A 19,570-nucleotide genomic window follows, 5' to 3' on the forward strand; every position below is an offset into this window, starting at 1 on the left:
CCAAACGTCATATTACTGAAAAGTATTAAATATTGTTATACAGTGTCATAAAAATATGCTACTATATTGATGTGCATATAGCACTTCCGGCCGGCCATCTAGTCTTTACCTTCTTAAACAGCGCTGATTTGCCATTGTGTTCACGTGCTTAACAGAAATGACTGTGATTTGGCCACGAAGTTCATCAGTTCACCAAACACGCCGCTGTTTACTGATAAAGGGACACTGGAGCATTTCAAATCTGTAATTCATCATGGCCAATCACAGTCATTTCTGTTGAGCACATGAACACAATAGCAAATCAGCACTGTTTAAGAATGCACACAAATGTTAGCGGAAAATGGACGTTTTTAAAATTTTCACTGCAATTGCTATCAAATTCCAGGATCTTGACAACACTATTGAGATATACATATATCTCAATAGTGTTATAATATATATATATATATAATATAATATATATAATATATATATTATACAATAACTCTTCAAAGCTTTTTTCTTCATGCAAAATACATTCATATTTTTCTTTTGATACTACACTGACATATAACCTGAACATCCAAATGGTTTCGTGAAATTTCGAGTCTACAGAAAGTAACTTAATTAATCCTGAGGCTTTTCAGAGTGGTTCTCCATTACTCGACTACCAGAAACTGCTGACCAACCAGCTCTCTATTGCCTGTGTGTTTCTGAATGGCAGTGCTCTTTGTTTTTTCCTTCTCTGGCTGTTTTAGTGGGGTTACTGTGTGGCACGATTTAAAAAGAAAGAAGGAAACTATCCATCAACCCTGGCCACAAATCTTCACCATTGCCTCCAACCACCCTGGAAGACGCTAAAAAAGAGGTTGTGTTTTTAATGTCTGTAGCTGCACAAAGGAGGATGAAGCAGAGATGTAAAGACACTTCTGCTCTGGAAATGCTAACAAGTATCGAATACACAGCATCGATGAGCTGGACTAAAGACAGAGGGAGTGTTATGGGTGTTTGGATGGGGTGAGTGCAATTATCTCTTGGCCTTGTATTTGGAGGTATCTCTGGGCTCTTTGCTCGGGTTGCTCCAGTCGTCTGCTCCTGGGCCTCCTTGGTAGTGACGCCATGCAGATTTGTTGAAGACGGGCAGACGCTCAAATGATTCACTGGAGAGGGCCTAGTTGAGAAGATGATGTGATTCAAAACATTGTCTAAAAAAACTGTTAAAGGACATCTACACGTTCAGAAAAAAAGTACACAAGCTGTCACTGGAGGTGGTACCTTTATAATAAAAGAAAAAGAGTTTGTGTATTTTCACTGCAAAACACAAGAAATTGAAGCAAATAATGCCCTTTTGAGTCTTTTTAGGCTACTAATAAAAAAAATGTCCCTGCAAAATCCTGAAGGGACTCGACGATGGACACGTCAAAAAGGCAATTGCAAGTCCATTTGTTTTCCATGTCAGTTGCACTTGGATAGATCAAAATAGACAGAGTCAAATACCTTTACAATATTCTTTATGCACTGTAACGAAACAACAGCTGATCCTGCTTTGAGGCAATAGACTATTTTCACATTTCCATTGGGTAAAAGCGCAGTGAATAAGAAAGTACAACAAATCATTTGTTTTTACAATCCTATTTGCTGAAATAATAAAAGAAAAACTCCACCATGGTGTTATCAAGACTTTCAGAAAAAAGACAAAAACTGTATGCGACTGATAACGGCAGACAAAAGAAAGAAAAACGTCAAATCTACTGTCCTGGCTATAGGTGCTGCATTAGAAACGCCTTGCTAATAAATTTTTTGTAATTTGATGCAAAGATGATATAATACATACATAAATGCATATAAATATGCATGTTTTTTACATTTAAATTTTTTAAATTCCAAGGCAAACAAAAAAAAATGATTTAAAAAAAAGTAACAAGCATTTAAAACTACTCTAGAATTAAACAGTTGAGTTTTACCATTTTTCAATACAATCAGTGGATTTCCGGGTCTGGCAGAAACATTTTTATCTTAGCTTAGCATAAATCATTCAATCAGATTAGACCATTAGCATCTTGGTCAAAATAAAGGCTAGGCTAAGCCCACACAGAATCTGGAATTTTCACAGAAATCTGCAGATTTCCAAAGATTTTTAGCCCATCGAGTCTATTTAATTACTTGTGTAAACGCAGGTAGATTTATATTTCAGTTTTTTAAATTAATTTTAGTAATGTTATTGACATGTTATTGTTTATATGATTTATTTACAATACAGTTTGTAAAGTAATATTTTCTGTCTCTTAACAGATATATTATATGAGAGAGAAAAGTTAAAAAGCTATTATTTTTTATAAAAAAATTTTTTTTACTTTTTTTTATTAAGAGAAAAGAGAGAAAAAAATAGAAATAGAAAAACAGAGAACAAAGCGGTTGTCATAAGGGTTACAGAATCAAGTCATGACACATTTGACATGCATTATCACAAATTGTTTACAATGACATATTCAGACCATTTTTTCCAGTACTTGTTACTATTATTATTTTATTTCATATATTAAGTTTTTAGTAATGATAATCCCAAAATCATTCCACATAAATCTGCATTTGACAAAATTCTGCTCAAACATCGCAAAAAATGTCCGCTGATTCTTTCTGGCCCTAGTTATAGCTTAACTCTTTTTTTATTACAGCATGTACTAAGACTGACAGTTTCTATTTTTGGCTGATATAGCTAGAAACTGTACTTTTGTTCTGGCATAACAATCAAGGCACTTTGCTGCTGTACCATGGCTGCAGCAGGGACAATGTTATTATGCAACACTGTTACCTTGTTCGATGTATGGTACAGCAGCAAAGTTCATTGATTATCACTGCATAATGAGAGGATATTTCCTAACCTCACCCTGAATACGTTCAAAATTGGTAAAACTCAGTTGTTTAACTCTAGGTGACTCTTAAGCATATTTCCAATTAGCATATTTCCAAAAAAAGTAGTATTCCTTTAAGTCACTCAGTGTCCATTAACACAACAATATGACTGTACATGTAATTTTGCATACTTGACCTTTGAATAAAGTTTAAACTGGGAGCTGTTTTTACCTTCAAATAGATGACGGCATCAGTCCCCACACCTTCCATCGAGTACAGTTTCAGGTCTCCTTGAAAGTATCGGGCGTAGAGTCTTGAGATCGGCAAACCATGGCCAAACCCAGCCTACAGATCAGGTTATGGAGGACAGTGCTACATTTAGAACTGTTTGTTCGAGGTTCAATCTAAAATCATGTTATCCATTACTTATTCCCATGTCATTCCAAATCCTCATGGATTACTTACTTACAATTTATACAAAAGGAAATGTTTAATAAAAAGCACAAAAGAAACTGTATAAATGCAGAAAATACCATAAGCAGGTGCATATGCATGGATTTATAGTGCCATTTTGAGTTTATGTGCTGTTTTAGTTTTTAAATGATTTACATTTATTAATTATGGTAAAGGCACATGTCCAAATGACTAAAACTAATGACTAATAATACACAAACACAAATATACACACAAAGTCAGTTTAGTTTTACATTGCTGTAAGTAAAAAGACAATTTTGATTAAAAAAAATTATATATCAAAGAGCAAAAATAATTGTATTTTTATGGTTTTAGTTTTAGTTAACTGTAATAATAACCCCGTCTAAAATGTATATTTTATTATTTCATTATTTATATCAGCTTGATTTCAATTAAAAATATAATTTTTATAGTTACTTTTAATTATAAAACATTAATTTCCTTTGTATAAGAAACAAATCGAAACTTTTTTTGAAGGTTTGATATCATAGCAAAGTCGAAAACTGAGTTTTACTAAATTTTTAAAAGCTACTGCAAAATAGGCATGGGACGATAACCATTTTCAAAGTATACCGCGGTTTGGTAAAGTCAAGGTGTTAAAACCACCAAAATGTTCAGTAATACTGTTCCTAAGGTACATGTAATATTGTTTATTTACATTTTCATTTTTTTTAGGACAACAGTATCTCCAGCAGAAAATTTATCCAAAGATGCCATTTTAAATTGTAAAGAAATCTGTGTTTTTCAAGCTAATGAAGACAGCAGAAGTCAATAATTAATTTGAATTATTTAGCCTGACATGTTTACCACTTCAAAATATTTTAAATCTTTCAAAACATAAACTATATTGTGTTCAAAGGGGAATAAGTTGTTGTTTTTTACCCAAACATTTAAAAGGAATATATTTTAGAGCAGTAATTATAATACCATGAAACCGTGATATTTTTATCCAAGGTTATCATACCATCAGAATCTTATACCAGCCCATGCCTACTGCAAAATGAAACATTTTTGACATTTAACAACTTAAATTTGCATCTGTTTATCCTCTGGAAGCTATAGTCTTTTTTAATACAAAAGTAACATTTATGGTGTTTGAAAGCCCAAGTACAGCATTAACATTTGACTAAACCTCTCCTTTAGTTTCCCACAATGGTTTAAAAAGTCTGAGAGATGTCAGGAAGAAGTTTCTCATTACCAGCGGCACTCGTTTGGAGTCCAGACTGGGTGTGGGTGCAGTCGAGTAGGTGTAGTTAAATAGCCTGTCGATCTTCCGTAAAGCCACGCCCCCACCCCTGTCACTGATCTATGAATAAAAAAAATACAAAAATGTAAGCTCAAGGCATGTTTACAAAGAAAACTAACTCACAAACACACTGACCTTCACGGACAGATCCTCAATCCCCAGGGTCACTTTTGCTTTTATAAGAGGAAGACCCTCTTTGCTGCCCTCGTGAAGATCATTGGTGGCTCGCATTGCATTCTGCAAACACAAACACAAGCTGTTATTGTGATACATCAAAGCACAAAGATCGAACTCAAGAATCCAATATTAAACATGTAGCTACTTATTCTGTAAATACACCCACTGGCCACTTTATTAGGTACACCTTACTAGTACTAGGTTGGACCCCCTTTTGCCTTCAGAGCTGCCTTAAACCTATCCCATACCTCCAAACCTGTCTCTAACCCTACCTATATCACACCTCAAGAGCACCAGAAGTGTTCTGCAATACATTGGGATCACAGTAAGTACATTGTATTTATGTATTGATGCAAGTACATAGTAGTTAAGACCACTTAATGTAAAGCAAGACAACAGTTTTTTGATGAGCCAAATTCAATATGCGCACACACATTTTAGAAACCTACCTTGAACAATTCAAACAGCATGTGGAACAGGTGCGAGGGGACATAAACTGCCTGGATGGGTTTCTGAGGAGCCTTTGCTGCTGAGAAAAGTGAAATATTAATGGTGTTTTTGAGCTCTGGAAATGTCACTGCATTCATAAGACATGGAGTAACACTGAAACAAATATTTAAAGCATTATGTGGGAGACAATGGAAAAAAAGGTACCATTGAATTCTTCTATCTTCAGCTCAGGGGCAGCTTGGTAATATTGCTCACACACCATCTTAGCGGTTTCGTAGGCATCTGAAAACAACATGACGCTGAATCAGTGGAGCGCAAAATCTAAACAAAGGATAAGGGAGATTTTCCTACACAATGGCTCAAATGCTTGGGGTTAGGTAAACTTTTTTCTTTTATCCACTAAATACCTGCTTTAATGAAAAACACCTAGTTTACTTTGCTTTATAAAAAATACAGCAAAACTTACAGTTTTAAGTAAATGTTTTCTAATTGAATAGATTTTTCAAATGGAATATATATCTGAGATGAAAAAGCAGATTCTTACTCATATTATTTCATTTGATTTCACCAATTTCCTTTTTATTCTTTTTTATTTTATATTCAAATCAGTTTTATTTCAAGTTAAAACTAAAACCATAAAAAAAATCTTGAAATAAAATATTAAAATATAAATAATAATACCAATAACAAAAAAATTGTATGGTTTTAGTTTCTGTCCAAAAACATAACGCTGTCTAATATTTAGATTTTATTTCCCCAAAATTTAAATAATTAATTTTTATTGTAGTTCTATTGTAGCTTTTGCAACCTTCATTATTTTATATATATATATATTTTTTTTTATTTATTTTTTTATTACTTTTAGTACATTTTTCCCCTAAGTTAGTGGCAGCATTTTAAAGAAATGATTAAAAAATTATTTCAGTTTTTTTTTTTTTTCAACTTAAGACTAAAACTATGAATAATAATAATAATTTTTATGGTTTTAGTTTCGGTTAACAAAATAACCATTTCTAATATTTAGATTTTATTTAACCATAATTTTAACAATTCATTTTTATAGTGCATTTATTGTGGTTTTTGTAATTATAATTATAATCATTTTTTAAATTTTGATTTATTTTATTTTGGTACTTTGGTAAATTTTCTTTAAGTTATTGCCAACATTAATAAATGTAACATTTAACAGTAATTTGTTTGAAATATAAAAGTTTCTGGATTTTCATTCTAAAGCAAAGTAAATATTTTCAAAGTTTGCAAAAAACACACAAAAAAAAAATCCCAAAAGCAAATGAGGTGCGTTTCCATCAAGTTGTTAAAGGGGCTCAGTGTAGTATTGGTAACCTAGAAACCAACAGTAAACAAGCCCAAAACCACCTCAAGCGAGCATAAAAAAACATTTATTATTTTCCTTGCGATACTTCAAAATATGCATTAAAACAGGGTGATGGAAACCCAGCTAGTGATGTTCTGTTGCTAAACAATAACAGTGACCTTACCAGTCACCACTTCAGCAACATTGCAGCTGGGATCAATACTGCCGATGTGTTTGGGATGCGCTGGGTTGATGTCATTGCCAAAGAGGAGAGCTGCAATCAAGAGAAAAACAATCACAGCAAAACTCGATGACAGTTACAGTATGTGGTGTATTTCTTTTTTTTGAGTGACGTACTGTGCTGGTTGATGAGCATGCGAAAGGAAATTCGGTTGGTGTAGAAGCGGTCCAGAAAGTACTGGATGTTGGAGCTGACGAATGGATCGAATCCAAACTTCTCCTTATATTCTATCACACCCTGGGCCATAGTTGGGACCACATCATTGTGTCTGTTCCTGATCTCAATAAGAGTCTCCAAGAAGCTAGAAAAATGTTGACAGGTCAAACGTTATTCACATGGATCATATTGAGTCAGACATTGAGGATAGAATATCTAAAATAAAATTCAGAGGGAAAAAAAACTGATTTGCATGATCAGCGAAATTAAATTTAGCCAGTGCATAATGTGAACTGTCACAGTATTTAAGAAATGTTGTATAAATAAATAAAAATAGTGCTGTACAACATATAATACAGGCCTATTATACATTTTACAATAATTATTTTTTTATATAAATATATTGTTTTATTATTATTTATATTTCAATGTTTCAATTTATAATTTTTTATTATCTACTTAGTGTTATTTATTTATTTACTTTTGTTATGTAATTTGAATGTATGTGTATATATGTATGTATATATGTATGTATGTGTATATATATATATATATATATATATATACATATATATATATATATATATATATATATATATATATATATATATATATATATATATATACACACACACATTCAATATATGTATATCACACTCATAGCAGTGCGATTCGGCTGTTTCTCGGCACTGATGGGAGGCGTGCATTGCCTTAGTGTCCCACCAGTGCCGATATACAGCCACATCGCACTACTACGAGTGTGATACTGCCTTTATACTAGGGATGCTCAAAATAACCGATTAACCGTTAACCAAAAGGCTGCGTTTGTAACCGATTAATGGTATCAGTTAAACGACTAAAAAATCTAATTTGATATATTTGTAAAGTTTGGCTGCATAAGTGGCTGATCACAGCGAACGTGCTTTTTCCGTGAAGAGGTAAATCTTTTAACTAACGGCCGCGAGTGTTTTACGTGCTGCTTATGCGCCTTGCTCGCTTCGTGTTTGCCGTTGTGCGCTGTGTGCACTCGATTGGAAAAAGCATGTTACCTTGTGTCTTTTTCATTCTTCAATCAAATGAAAGCAGAGGTGAGGTTTCCATTGAGGTGACAGCAGTGTTTGTGTTATCAAGGCGACTACGGCGAACTTTTAATGATGGAGGAGAAACATGTGGTCGCTGTTTCAAGTCATCCAGAGCTGTATGACTTTGCAAATCTTGAATATCATAATGCTATTAAAAATTACAATAATTACAACATTGACAGCAGTGACATACAAAAGAGCACTGTGCTCATTTTTTTGTCAACATAAAAGACAGTGAGATTCGCTGTGATCGGCCTTTAAATGTGCAACACATATTTGTTAACTCGCCGGACAGTAACATGTGCAACCACACGTGCCCACAGACGTGCCAAAAGAAGCAAAAAGAAAAAGGGATATTTCTGGTCACAGTTTGACACAGATGAGTTGACAAACCAGCGCTGATGCTGATCGCCTCTGTGATGCCTGGAGCCGCGTCATGAACTCACAAATAGGGTATTGATGATTTAGTGTAGGTAACAAACAAAAAACCAACATTTTTCAATTTGGAAAATTACAGTTATTAATAGTTCTTATATAATATACATTTTTAAATAGCATTATCTACCAATCAAACAAATACAAAGTTTTTCTTGATTTTTGCATAAGTTAACTTTACACTAAACTAAGGCTTTCAATGTATAGCTTATAAAACAGGTGTGCAAATTAATGCAATACCATATGTAAACAACAAAATTGTTATATACTATGTGGTAGCCTATACTTTACTAAAAGGTAAAGCTATATAAGCCATAAGGTCATTGTCTTTCATTACACGCAGCGCACACACACATAAACTGTGATTGAGACAGAGAAAATAAGTCATTATCGTAATTAAAAAAATCTTTAAACTAATGACTTCTATTAAAAATGTTGACAGAAGTTTTGTAATATAATACTAACAGCGGAGCATTAATTAAATGCATATTTCCGTGGAGCGATCAATTTGAGGTAGCCTAATATTTTTATTTGAAGTAAAAAAGATCTAGAGCAGAATTTATTTTATTCTTTTTGTTTAGTTTATTCTGTTTTTCTATGCTGCTGAAAACACTGCAGGTGCGTGAAGATGTGCTGTTATATTCTGTATGCTGTTTCCATGTTAAAATAAATCAGTATTTTAAAATGCAATATTTAAATTCTCACACAAAATAGGCACATCTATTATTTTTTTTATGAAGTAATATTTTAATATTAATCTGTAAACTGTTAATGGTTAATATTCGGTTAAAGTGCGGTGGTTGTCGGATGGCAAAATGAACCTAAATGAGCATTCCTAGTTTATACAACAGTTCGATGGCATAATTGTGTATATAAAAAAGAAAATCAAACACAGAGACTCTCAAAACCCTTTTGTAAGAGGAACTACTAGTATTTGAATGATTCTCTAGCATAATGTCTAAAATGATGACAAAACAGGTTATTTTGCTCGCATTTTAGGATTATAAGGCTATACAACATAAAACACCATCAGTCTACAGATATTTCTCACTACATTATTACAGTCCATTACAGTCTACAGTATTTCTCTGTTGCAATCAGGATATCACAGTAATTAACCCTGAAAAAAGCAGCACCCCGAAAAAAGCAGCACAATCACTACCAGATTGCTGTTGTGTTTGCGATAAGTACAACCGCTAAACACGTGCGGGCATTTCTTCTTTCTTTCTGCCAACAAACACACATTCCTGATATGCGAGTCCCATCTCACACTCAATATACTACAATTATATGGTATAAATACAGCACTACAGCAAATAAAGGAAAGAGAGCTCTTTTAATTTTATTTAATTTCATTTAATTTCATTTAAAACATTCTAAAAAGAATAACTGGCCAAAAAATTAATAAATTGGGGATAAAATATTGAGAAAATGTTGTATAATATTTTATGCAGCTCTACAATACTGACCTGTATACCCTATACCAGGGCTATTCAATTGGCTGCCCGTGGGCCGAACCCGGCCCTCGAGGTAATTTGTTTTGGCCCTCCAAATAGTGTGATCAAAACGGCCGCTATAGACCTTTTTCACAGCGGAATTGAACACCGGAAGCGCCCTTCGAAGCAGTGTATCAATATTTCCGGGTTCGCTAGGAGTCGCAGAGACATGACAGCCTCGGGACAGCGGATGACTTTCTCACGGTCAACTTTGCCATAATTTGGACAGGAAGATGTTGTTCGGTGAATGTGTAAAACTGCCTTAATAAAACAGCTTTTAAAAGATGATACCGATTTGCAGAATTTGTGCAGAAAACGTGTCTTACCGTTTGCGTTAGCAACATCAGGTTCCAGTAAAGTGCACAGCCAACAGCATAAAATCTGCTCATTCAAGCCATTCGTAAACTAGATTAACCTGGCTATTTAACATCCAGCAGGATGAGTTTAATGTCAGTAGTCCCGTCTGTAAACTGTGCTTACCCCCTCCTTCCTTTTTATTAAGAGTCAGATATAGTGAATGGCGAGGTAAGTAAGCTGTACAGGCGAGTTAGCTATCGGTTAATACATTACAGGTTGTTTAATGCTCGTGAGGTTTTCTCAAGTCTGGAAACACGTTAGCTCTTACTCGTGGATAATATTCATTTTTATTATTTATTTAAAGAACAGCAAATAACATTTTACAATACAAAAATGTACATACCAAGGGGTAATTATAAATAAAATACAAATAATCAAAATGTAATATAACATATGTATAACGAAATACATTGTAGAGTTCACACATTTTAAAGTGGGTCAAGTTTCTTGTTTAGAGAGTTGATACTGGTATTGTACAAGCATATTTCAGTCAACAATACCTTAAAATCTGGTTTCATATTAGTAAATTTACATTTATGAATGTACAATTTTGTTAACAACATAAGCAAATTAAATAAATAAAACTATTTTCCTCTAGATTAGGATAATCAAGTAAAGCCCAAATGTACATTTATCCATAATGAAAGAGGTTTTGAATACAAAAGTTCATTTTGCAACTCACCCCATAAGCTGACTATGTACAATGCCAAAATAAGTGTAAAACTGTCTCCTCATATTCGTTACAAAAATACAATTTACATCAATACCACTTTAAAATTTTTGCAAACAATGTTTTGCTGGATAAAACCTGTGGATGAGTGTATAGGACATTTCTTTAATTCTATTTCTAATATGATATTTCTGTGGTAACAGCCACACTTTTCTTCAATTCACCCTTTAATAAAGACATATAATAAAATTGAATATAAGGTACAGTAATGATTTCTTTTTGGAAAAGAGTATGAATAGCTCTATCATTACTCTTGGTATTTAGTAAAACAAAATTTGCCGACATAAGATTTAGTAATATCAAAAGACGATGCATCAGAAGGATTGTCTTATTAATACCTCTAAATAACATGAATGAATAACATGTCTCTGCAGGAATTGAACCAATAACAGTTAAAAACTTGCTGGGTTTCTTAATATTTTGATTTTGTAATAAAGGACTTCATTGTAAGAAAAGTTTACCATCTTTATTATATAACTGACTAAACAAATAATTTTGCTGTCAAACCAATTAAAAAAAGAGATTTGCATTTGTATGAACTGTCTATTATTCCAAAATAACAACAATGTAGGGAGAAATCATGCTTATAGATTAATGACCATGATGAGCACTTGATTGTGGAAGGCAGATAGCTTAACTGGAGTTTTGTCTATATTATAATTACTCATCAAAATAAACCATAGACCACCAGTCTTTAATGAAACATACTAATCTCCGCTTTGAAGTGTATACAGCATAAGAATGTACTCCCGCATATAACTTGAAACGGCATTCAACCCCCTTTAATATTGTCATCCATGATTTTCCCTGTCCTTCGTCTTTCGGGAGATCGTGGTCATTAAAGTAAGAGTGTCGTTTTTGAGTTGGAGCAGCTGGGAACGCGGCAATCACAGCGATGAGATGACCCTGCCATTCTTTCTTGCTCCGTCGCATTGAAACCGGATGTTGTGGTACACTGCTTCGCTTACCGGAACCAGGAAGTGTGAAAAAGGCCTATTGCTATGAAGTGACGTGCGTCTGTTCAATTCAGTATGAGCTGCAGAGCTTGCGCAGAGCGTGAGTCATCATAAGCGAGTGGTGCGGACAGCCGAAAACATTTGGATATGTTTTGTAGAAAATGCCTTTTGTACAATGCACTGTAATCATTAATAGGTATGCAACGATTAGCTGATTTCACTATTAACTGCGCTTTAATTCGTCACAGTTAATTAATCGTAAAGACTCCTCTAAGTCGCATTTCTGTTGCATGAAAAAGTTTTGACAAGTTGCCATCTGTGCGCTAGTTTAAAGTTGCACACCGGATTAACTATAGCAGCGGCCGTTCCCATATCACGTCTTTTTACACTTACAGGTTTGTTATTTCTAATGTAAGAATGACAATATGCGCGCACAAGTGGAGCAACGCGCTTGCCTCTGTCCAGGCGCACGCAGTAGAAAACATCTAAGAGTTGTGCGTGCCTTTCAGTGCAAGTCATTTGGACAATGCAGTTGTTTTAAAATTCAATATATTAACATTTTAATGTAGAAAAAGCCAATGTGGGTGTCTTTATGAGCACAAATACAGCATATGGGCTCTTATATGTAGTTGTGTCATCACTCATATAGCAAGTCAGATCTCTCCGGCCCTTCAATTGGGATGCTTTTCATGAACCGGCCCCCATGCCAAACTAATTGACTAGCCCTGCCCTATACAATAAATTTGAATATTATACATTATCAATACCAGAAAACTGACAGTGTATATCAATTACTCAATTGTCATTTAATTTCACTATTCATTATGATAATTTTATTTAGCTAAAAATGCAAAAACAAAAAAAAAAGATTATTTCTCCACGTCTGCAGGGTCATCCTGAGCATTGTGTTTCCACTGTCAGGATAGCTTTCAGTTATGATCAGATTCCTCTCTTCTCAACTCTGGCCTGAATTCACCTCACATGATAATATAATAGCATGCCATCCACTGGCCTGCAGAACAAGACCATCTACATGTCTCAAAAACAAACAAAAACAATAAAATAATAATAATAATAAATAAATAAAGCTGCTTACTCATTCAGGGCATGTCCATCTTCTGGCTTCCTGTTCTCAAACTCTAGAAGCTCTAAAAAGCTTTGCAAGTACCTGTGGAGAGATTTGGTAGCAGTTTGGGAATCAATAATGCATATGAATCTGATATTACTCCAATATAAATTTCTATACTCACCATTTCTGCACTAGTTTGACTGAAGGTTGACTGAGGAGTCTGTCCGGCAGCAGATTGACCTCTCTCATAGTGTTAGCAAGACGCACCGGCAGCTCCTTCCGCAGGAACATGTAGGACGTCTTCTCACATGCATTGTCCCGACCTGAAAAGGCACAAACATGATAAACAAGTGAGGAAGCAGGAGGGCTCTTTTATTGATGGAAAATGACTAAAAGTGCTTTATCATCCTTATCTGAAATATGAGACTTGAGTGTAGTCAACAACAACTCATCAGTGCAAAACTATTTAAAAAAAAAAAAAGTACAATAGAATGTGACCACAGCCTTTTATTTTTTCTCCTAGGCAAAAAATAATGGCAATTATATATAAAATATTACATACATAGAATTATGAGCCCTCCTGAATTATTAGCCCCCCTGTATATTTTTTAACTCATTTCAGTAACGATGGACAATCAGAAAAAAGAATTGCTTAAGGGGGCTAATAATATTAACCTTAATATGCTGTGTAAAAAATGTAAAACTGCTTTTGTTCTGGCCAAAATAAAAAAATAAGACTTTCTCCAGAAGAAAAAATATTATATGAAATCCTGTGAAAAATCGTTTGCTCTGTTCAACATAATTTGGGAAATATTTAAAAAAAAGAAAACAAATTCACAGAAATACAACATTTACTAATAATTTTATCTTCAACTGTATATTTATGTATTTTTATCATGATTTACAGAGGACACCCATGAAAGTTCCAAAACACCAATTTAACTAATTACTTATTTTAAGTCTTTATATGTTGCTTTAATTTTTATTTTTCAGCAAAAAGTTTTAAAAATGTTAATTAAAAAAGTGAAATGATTCAGTATATACAGTTGAAGCCAAAATCATTAGCCTTCCTGTGAATTTGTAATACTTTTTAAGTGTTTCCCAAGTGCTATTTAATGAAGAAACACATTTTAGAACTAAATTCTTTTGTCTTTTCCTTAATGACAGTATATGATATTTATTATTTATACTAGTTATTTTGGAAGATACCAGTATTTAGCTTAAAGTACAATTTAAAGGCTTACAGACAAGTCATTGTACAACAGTGGTTTGTCCTGTAGCCAATCAAAAAAAGGGGCTAATAATATTGATCTTAAAACTTGTGTGTGTGTGTATATATATATATATATATATATATATATATATATATATATATATATATATATATATATATTTATGTATAGTTTCTATGATCCCTTTTTAATATTTCATCATGTAAATCATTTTTAAACAATATGACACAGTGAATAGTTATAGAAGATTATTTTTATCACCAAATTATTTGAAAGCTTAAAGTAGACACAAAAAATATACAAATATAAAATCACTTATAATCCAAAAATATAATCTGAAAAAAACAATTATTTATTTTTTATGTCATCACAAAATGTAACCAATATTTCCAGTGAGATACAGCTAGATGATCATTACAGGAAATTTTACAACAAAATGTAATTTAAGTTTTTCTAACATTAATTATTGAAGTTTCTTTATAATCATTTCTTAGTGAAAATGTGTTCACAATGTATAAAGCATGAAGATGGTTATATGACAAACATTAACAGTATATTTCTCCTTTAAAACCTTGTGTCTAATGAAAGCTTTTTTATATGTTATGCAACAAATATTCACTCTGTAGGCCTTCAAAGCTCCCCGATGTTTTTAGTTGAAACATCACAAGCAAGTCTAACCATCCAATCACTTATTTAACATTGTAACTAATATCATAATTAGCCTCTTGCATAAGCCTTTCTTCTGACTCATGTCATTATGACAGTCTTATTGTTCTATTAGTGTCACTGTTCAATGAACCGTTCAACCAAAAAGTTTTAAAAAGTCAGTCATTACATTTGGGACTACACGAGCGAATGGCAGAGTTTTCATTTTTGTTAAAAGTATTCATCTAAAAACAACTTATTTTATGTTAGTTGCATTTGACTCAATTATTGTACATGGTAAAAAATAATGTGATGTGTATGGGGGCAACAAGGAGGAATTAAGTTAACTTATTAGTTTTTACAAATTCAAGGGGATTGAACCAAGAACATAGATTTGCTCTTGACACTGGTGGGGACTAATATCCCTAGAGCTGCATTAAACAGCACAAATTCTGTTTTGCGCTTTTAAAAACATGAATAAAGTACTTAATAACATAAAATAAACACCTAATAATACAAATAGCAATCATGTCCCAGACGAAAAGTCAATTTACTTGATATTACTGCAGTCAGGCTTTAAAGAGGTATGAATGTAGAGAAACTTAGAAAGACGTGTGACGCATTTTAACTGTTTTATCCTGATTTTTGTTTCTCATAATCAAAAAAATCTAAACCGAATATGGATTAATTGCACAGCTTTGGTTAATGGTATTAGGGTGAACTTGCAGCAAACTTGACTTTGTGCATGTGTACAGTAGGTTACTAAAGATTGAAGGAGCATTATTTTATTTTGAAGTCGGTTAAATTATTGGTAGGGATATTTTAGTAATTGGTGGATATTGGTGGGGACATGTCCCCTTCGTCCATGCCAATTCTACGCCTTTGGATTGAACTTAAAACAATGAAGAATTAAAAAACACAAGAATTGTTTTGTTTTAGCTCATTTTAAATAAGTTGCTTGAACAAACAGCAAACATAAGTTTTTGAATGCAGATGTAGTCTAGTCAGGGGCGAATTTAACCAATAAGCAGCCGCTTAGGGCACCAGGAAATCTGAGGGCCCCCAAATAAAGTATAGAAGTATGATAGCTATAAATTATATATGACAATGTTTTCTATCATATTTTGTATGGTGAGGGTAGCCCCAACCTTCAACCATGAACCAGTCCAGCAGTTAAACCAGTAAAGATTTAGTTTTAAAAACTATTCAAGAGTTCACACTTAAATATTGTTTGACAAATGTCAGCAGGTTTTGCATGCTGTCCCGGGAGAGAACCCTGAGCTCGGAGATAATTGAGCCCAGGGCTCTCGCCTGGTCGATAGAGCATGTAAGGGGAGTACGAGATCAGGTGGTTCTTGAGCTCCCCGAGGTAAAGGAAGAAAGGGGAAAAGGGGTGGATGAGGGGTTTCTTCGGAAAATGAAGATAAGGGAGTAATTTTTTGCTAGGCTACTTATAGTGGGTTTGGATTAATCTGATTGGCTAACTAATGATTGTAGATGAGAGACCAGCTGAGGTCAATCATATCATGTGCTCCTCTCGAAATTAGTTTGTGAAACTTCACTTATTCATTCATTATTTTTAGCTGTGTACTCACCTTAAGAAAACAAATCATTTGAAAAGATTTACACGGTGCTTTACATGTTATTATTTTGCATTAAGACAAAATGTAGAAGAGAAGACTGAATGCTATTAATATATTTTTTAAAAAGTACAAAAGGTGCATTTTTGACTTTTTAGGCCCTTTGGATAGAATTGCTTAGGGCCCTAAAATCACTTGTGTAGTGTGTACATATACAGATAAAAGAGCCTATTTTATTAAAGTAGAAAGAAAATATAGTTACAGTATACATTAAATTGTGTATTAATTACAAACATATTAACACCATTATAATACGGTATAGATGTTTGTAAACCAGTTATGACATCAGCAGATAACAGAAAACCATGATGAAAGCTCTGAAGGACATACAGTGAGTAATATTTTGTTGTTTACTTCATTAGCTGTCATATCTAGTCACAATAACAGAATTAATTACCTCAGAAATACACATTGTTAGAGTTTTTACATTACAATGAGTAGCTATAGATCACTATATCAATCTATTAGTTGCATTTAGAATCACTACAGAAAACTAATAACATGACTGTAATATCTGATCGCATTAAATGCCGTTCAGCCTTATAATCTTAAAATGCCAGCAAAATTACCTGTTTTGTCATCACTTTTAGTCATTGCGCTAGAGAATCATTCAAACACTATCTCTAAAGTGACATTTCTGAATTTTTAACTGTTTCTGCTGTTCTGACGTCAGCTGCAGATGTGAATGAATGGTGGAAGAAAGTAGTTGTACCAAAAGGTTTTAGACTGAAGTGTTTGATATCTTTTTTATATACACGATTATGCCATTGTCACCAGTGCTGATATACAGCCATAACGCACTGCTACTAGTGTGATAGTGCTCATTTATACAACAGCTCTGTCTGGTTCTCAAATCTGATTGGCTGATAGCAGTGTGATATTCTGCAACATCCTCACCCTTCTGCATTACTCCGCCCACATACAGTGACAGCAGATCAATAAATCCACTACAGTTTGACAAATATTGCAGCTGTTGGACAACAAAATGTAAAATGAGATCAAATTATATAACAGCTAAATAATAATAAACAAAAAGTATAAAAGGAGCATTTGTGAACTTTTGGGCCCCATGGCTGCAATCGTTTAGGGCCCCAAAATCACTAAATCCTCCCCTCAGTCTAGTAATCATATCACACACTAAATAGTGTACATATATAGATAGAAGAGACTATTTTATTAAAATACTTAAAAGAAATATAGTTATACATTTAATTTGTGTTACAACAAACGTATTAACACTATTATCGATAGTTTGTAAACCAGTTATGACATCAGCAGATAACAGAAAACAACAATGTAAGGTCTGAAGGACAAACAGTGAGTAATATTTTCGACACATCAGTAATATCTTAATGTTGTTTACGTCATAAGTTGACATATCTAAGTTAGGCATAATAACAGAACTAACGTTAATCACTAACGTAATACACGTTGTTAACGTTAGTGTTTTTACATTAAAATGAGCAGTTATTAATTATCAAACAAACCATTAGTCGCATTTAGAATCTCTACAGAAAACTAATAATGTGGTGTAACGTCAGTACTATGACGCGATAATAAACATACCAATGCAGCGTTATTACACGTAACAAGTGCTGCTGTCAGCGTCTGTCGGTTTCCAGGTGAAGGATGCGCTCGGACTTACCGAATTCCAGAAACTGTTTAATTGACAGCGGCGATGGCGAAAACCGCGAATAATATTCAATCTTTGGTAGATGGTTCTGCAGAAGAAAAGCGTACAGTCTCATTGTGAGGGAAAATGTGAAGAGAAGGAGGCCAGGATGTTTATGAAATGAAGCTGTATATTGGTCTCATGTCCGAGAGCGTCCACAGAGTAGAGCTGACAGCAATATCCGTGTCCGATTCATTCACCTCCGTTTCATGTTATTAATATAACAGGCAGGTTAATTAAACGTGAGCGACTCCTGTGTTCCCAGTATAACCACTGTTGCGCTAAACAGCACGTAGACAAGAGCGAACGCACAACCGAAAGTGATTGAAACAGAGAGGCTTGTGATTGGTAAATAAGAACCCGGAAAAAATAGATGGTAGTTTGTGATTGGTCTGTTCATTTGGGACAGATAGGTTGCAGAACAGCGGGTTTTTGTTTTTAATGACTTAACGTTATATGTTGTTTACATTTGTGTGTGTGTGTTGACCTGATAACAAGCAATTTATTAATACGCATTCAAAGTTTACATTTAGATTTATATTTTACATATGGGGAGTGGAAAATTGCCCTCCAAAAAGTGTTAATTTTATGTGAATGAATGGATGAATTTAATGCATGGATGGATGGATATATTATATTATATTATATTATATTATATTATATTATATTATATTATATTATATTATATTATATTATATTATATTAATTATATTATATTATAATTTTACTTTTTGTACATTTACAATTTCAAAGTATTTCATGGAAATTTGTGTACATTTTTAAATATATATATACATACATACACACATACACATACACACACATACACACACACACACACACACACACACACACACACACACACACACACACACACACACACACACACACATATATATATATATATATATATATATATATATATATATATATTAAAATGTACACAAATTTGCATGAAATGTTTTTAAACTGTTTATACAACAGTTCTTTTTCGTTCAAATCTGATTAACTAATAGCTGTGCGATATTCTGCAATAACAGCACTCGTACAGCTTCCTAACCCTTCTGTATTACTACACTCACATAGAGTGACAGCAGATCAATAAACTCACTACAGTTATAATGTACTTTTGAGGCTTTATTGGACAAGAATGTAGTGGTTTAGATTGCAACTATTCAGTTTACTTTTAAGGATAGAGCCTATTTTAAATCTCTATAATTTCGGAGACAGCATTTGCGGCCATCACCCTGCCACACTAAGCAGAGCAAAGACGGTTGACATTGTCCATCCACAAGATGGCACCAGAGACTGCATAATAAACTCTTACTCCCCCTTCACAAGGGGCGTCAGGTTCAACGCTTCCCA

At 33.4% G+C, this 19,570-nt stretch overlaps 1 protein-coding gene across 2 annotated transcripts; it reads right to left on the reverse strand.

Annotated features, from left to right (window-relative positions):
- Positions 1 to 523: 523 nt before the first annotated feature.
- pdk3a (pyruvate dehydrogenase kinase, isozyme 3a) lies at positions 524 to 18,531 on the reverse strand. Of its 2 annotated transcripts, none has more exons than XM_683459.10 (11): positions 18,179 to 18,531; positions 13,198 to 13,339; positions 13,044 to 13,115; positions 6,852 to 7,036; positions 6,679 to 6,768; positions 5,384 to 5,461; positions 5,179 to 5,255; positions 4,688 to 4,789; positions 4,505 to 4,612; positions 3,064 to 3,177; positions 524 to 1,150 (listed from the first exon to the last, which is right to left on the reverse strand). In XM_683459.10, exons 1-11 carry the CDS (start codon positions 18,279 to 18,281, stop codon positions 1,007 to 1,009), a joined length of 1,215 nt encoding a protein of 404 aa, XP_688551.2. In that variant the 5' UTR covers positions 18,282 to 18,531; the 3' UTR covers positions 524 to 1,006. The 2 variants fall into 2 exon arrangements, with proteins under 2 accessions (XP_688551.2, XP_005162814.1); XM_005162757.6 differs by having other exon boundaries at positions 5,179 to 5,258.
- Positions 18,532 to 19,570: the final 1,039 nt, after the last annotated feature.

Source organism: Danio rerio, chromosome 24 (assembly GCF_049306965.1).
Source record: "Danio rerio strain Tuebingen ecotype United States chromosome 24, GRCz12tu, whole genome shotgun sequence".
Classification (NCBI taxonomy): Eukaryota; Metazoa; Chordata; class Actinopteri; order Cypriniformes; family Danionidae; genus Danio; species Danio rerio.

Coding starts and splice junctions, on each gene's coding strand:
- pdk3a (XM_005162757.6), bottom strand. CDS start 18,281: ATGAGACTGTACGCTTTTCTTCTGCAGAACCATCTACCAAAGATTGAA. Junction 5,259..5,383: donor GAAGATAGAAGAATTCAATG/GTACCTTTTTTT, acceptor CACTTTTCTCAG/CAGCAAAGGCTCCTCAGAAA. Junction 4,613..4,687: donor TTGAGGATCTGTCCGTGAAG/GTCAGTGTGTTT, acceptor TTTTATTCATAG/ATCAGTGACAGGGGTGGGGG.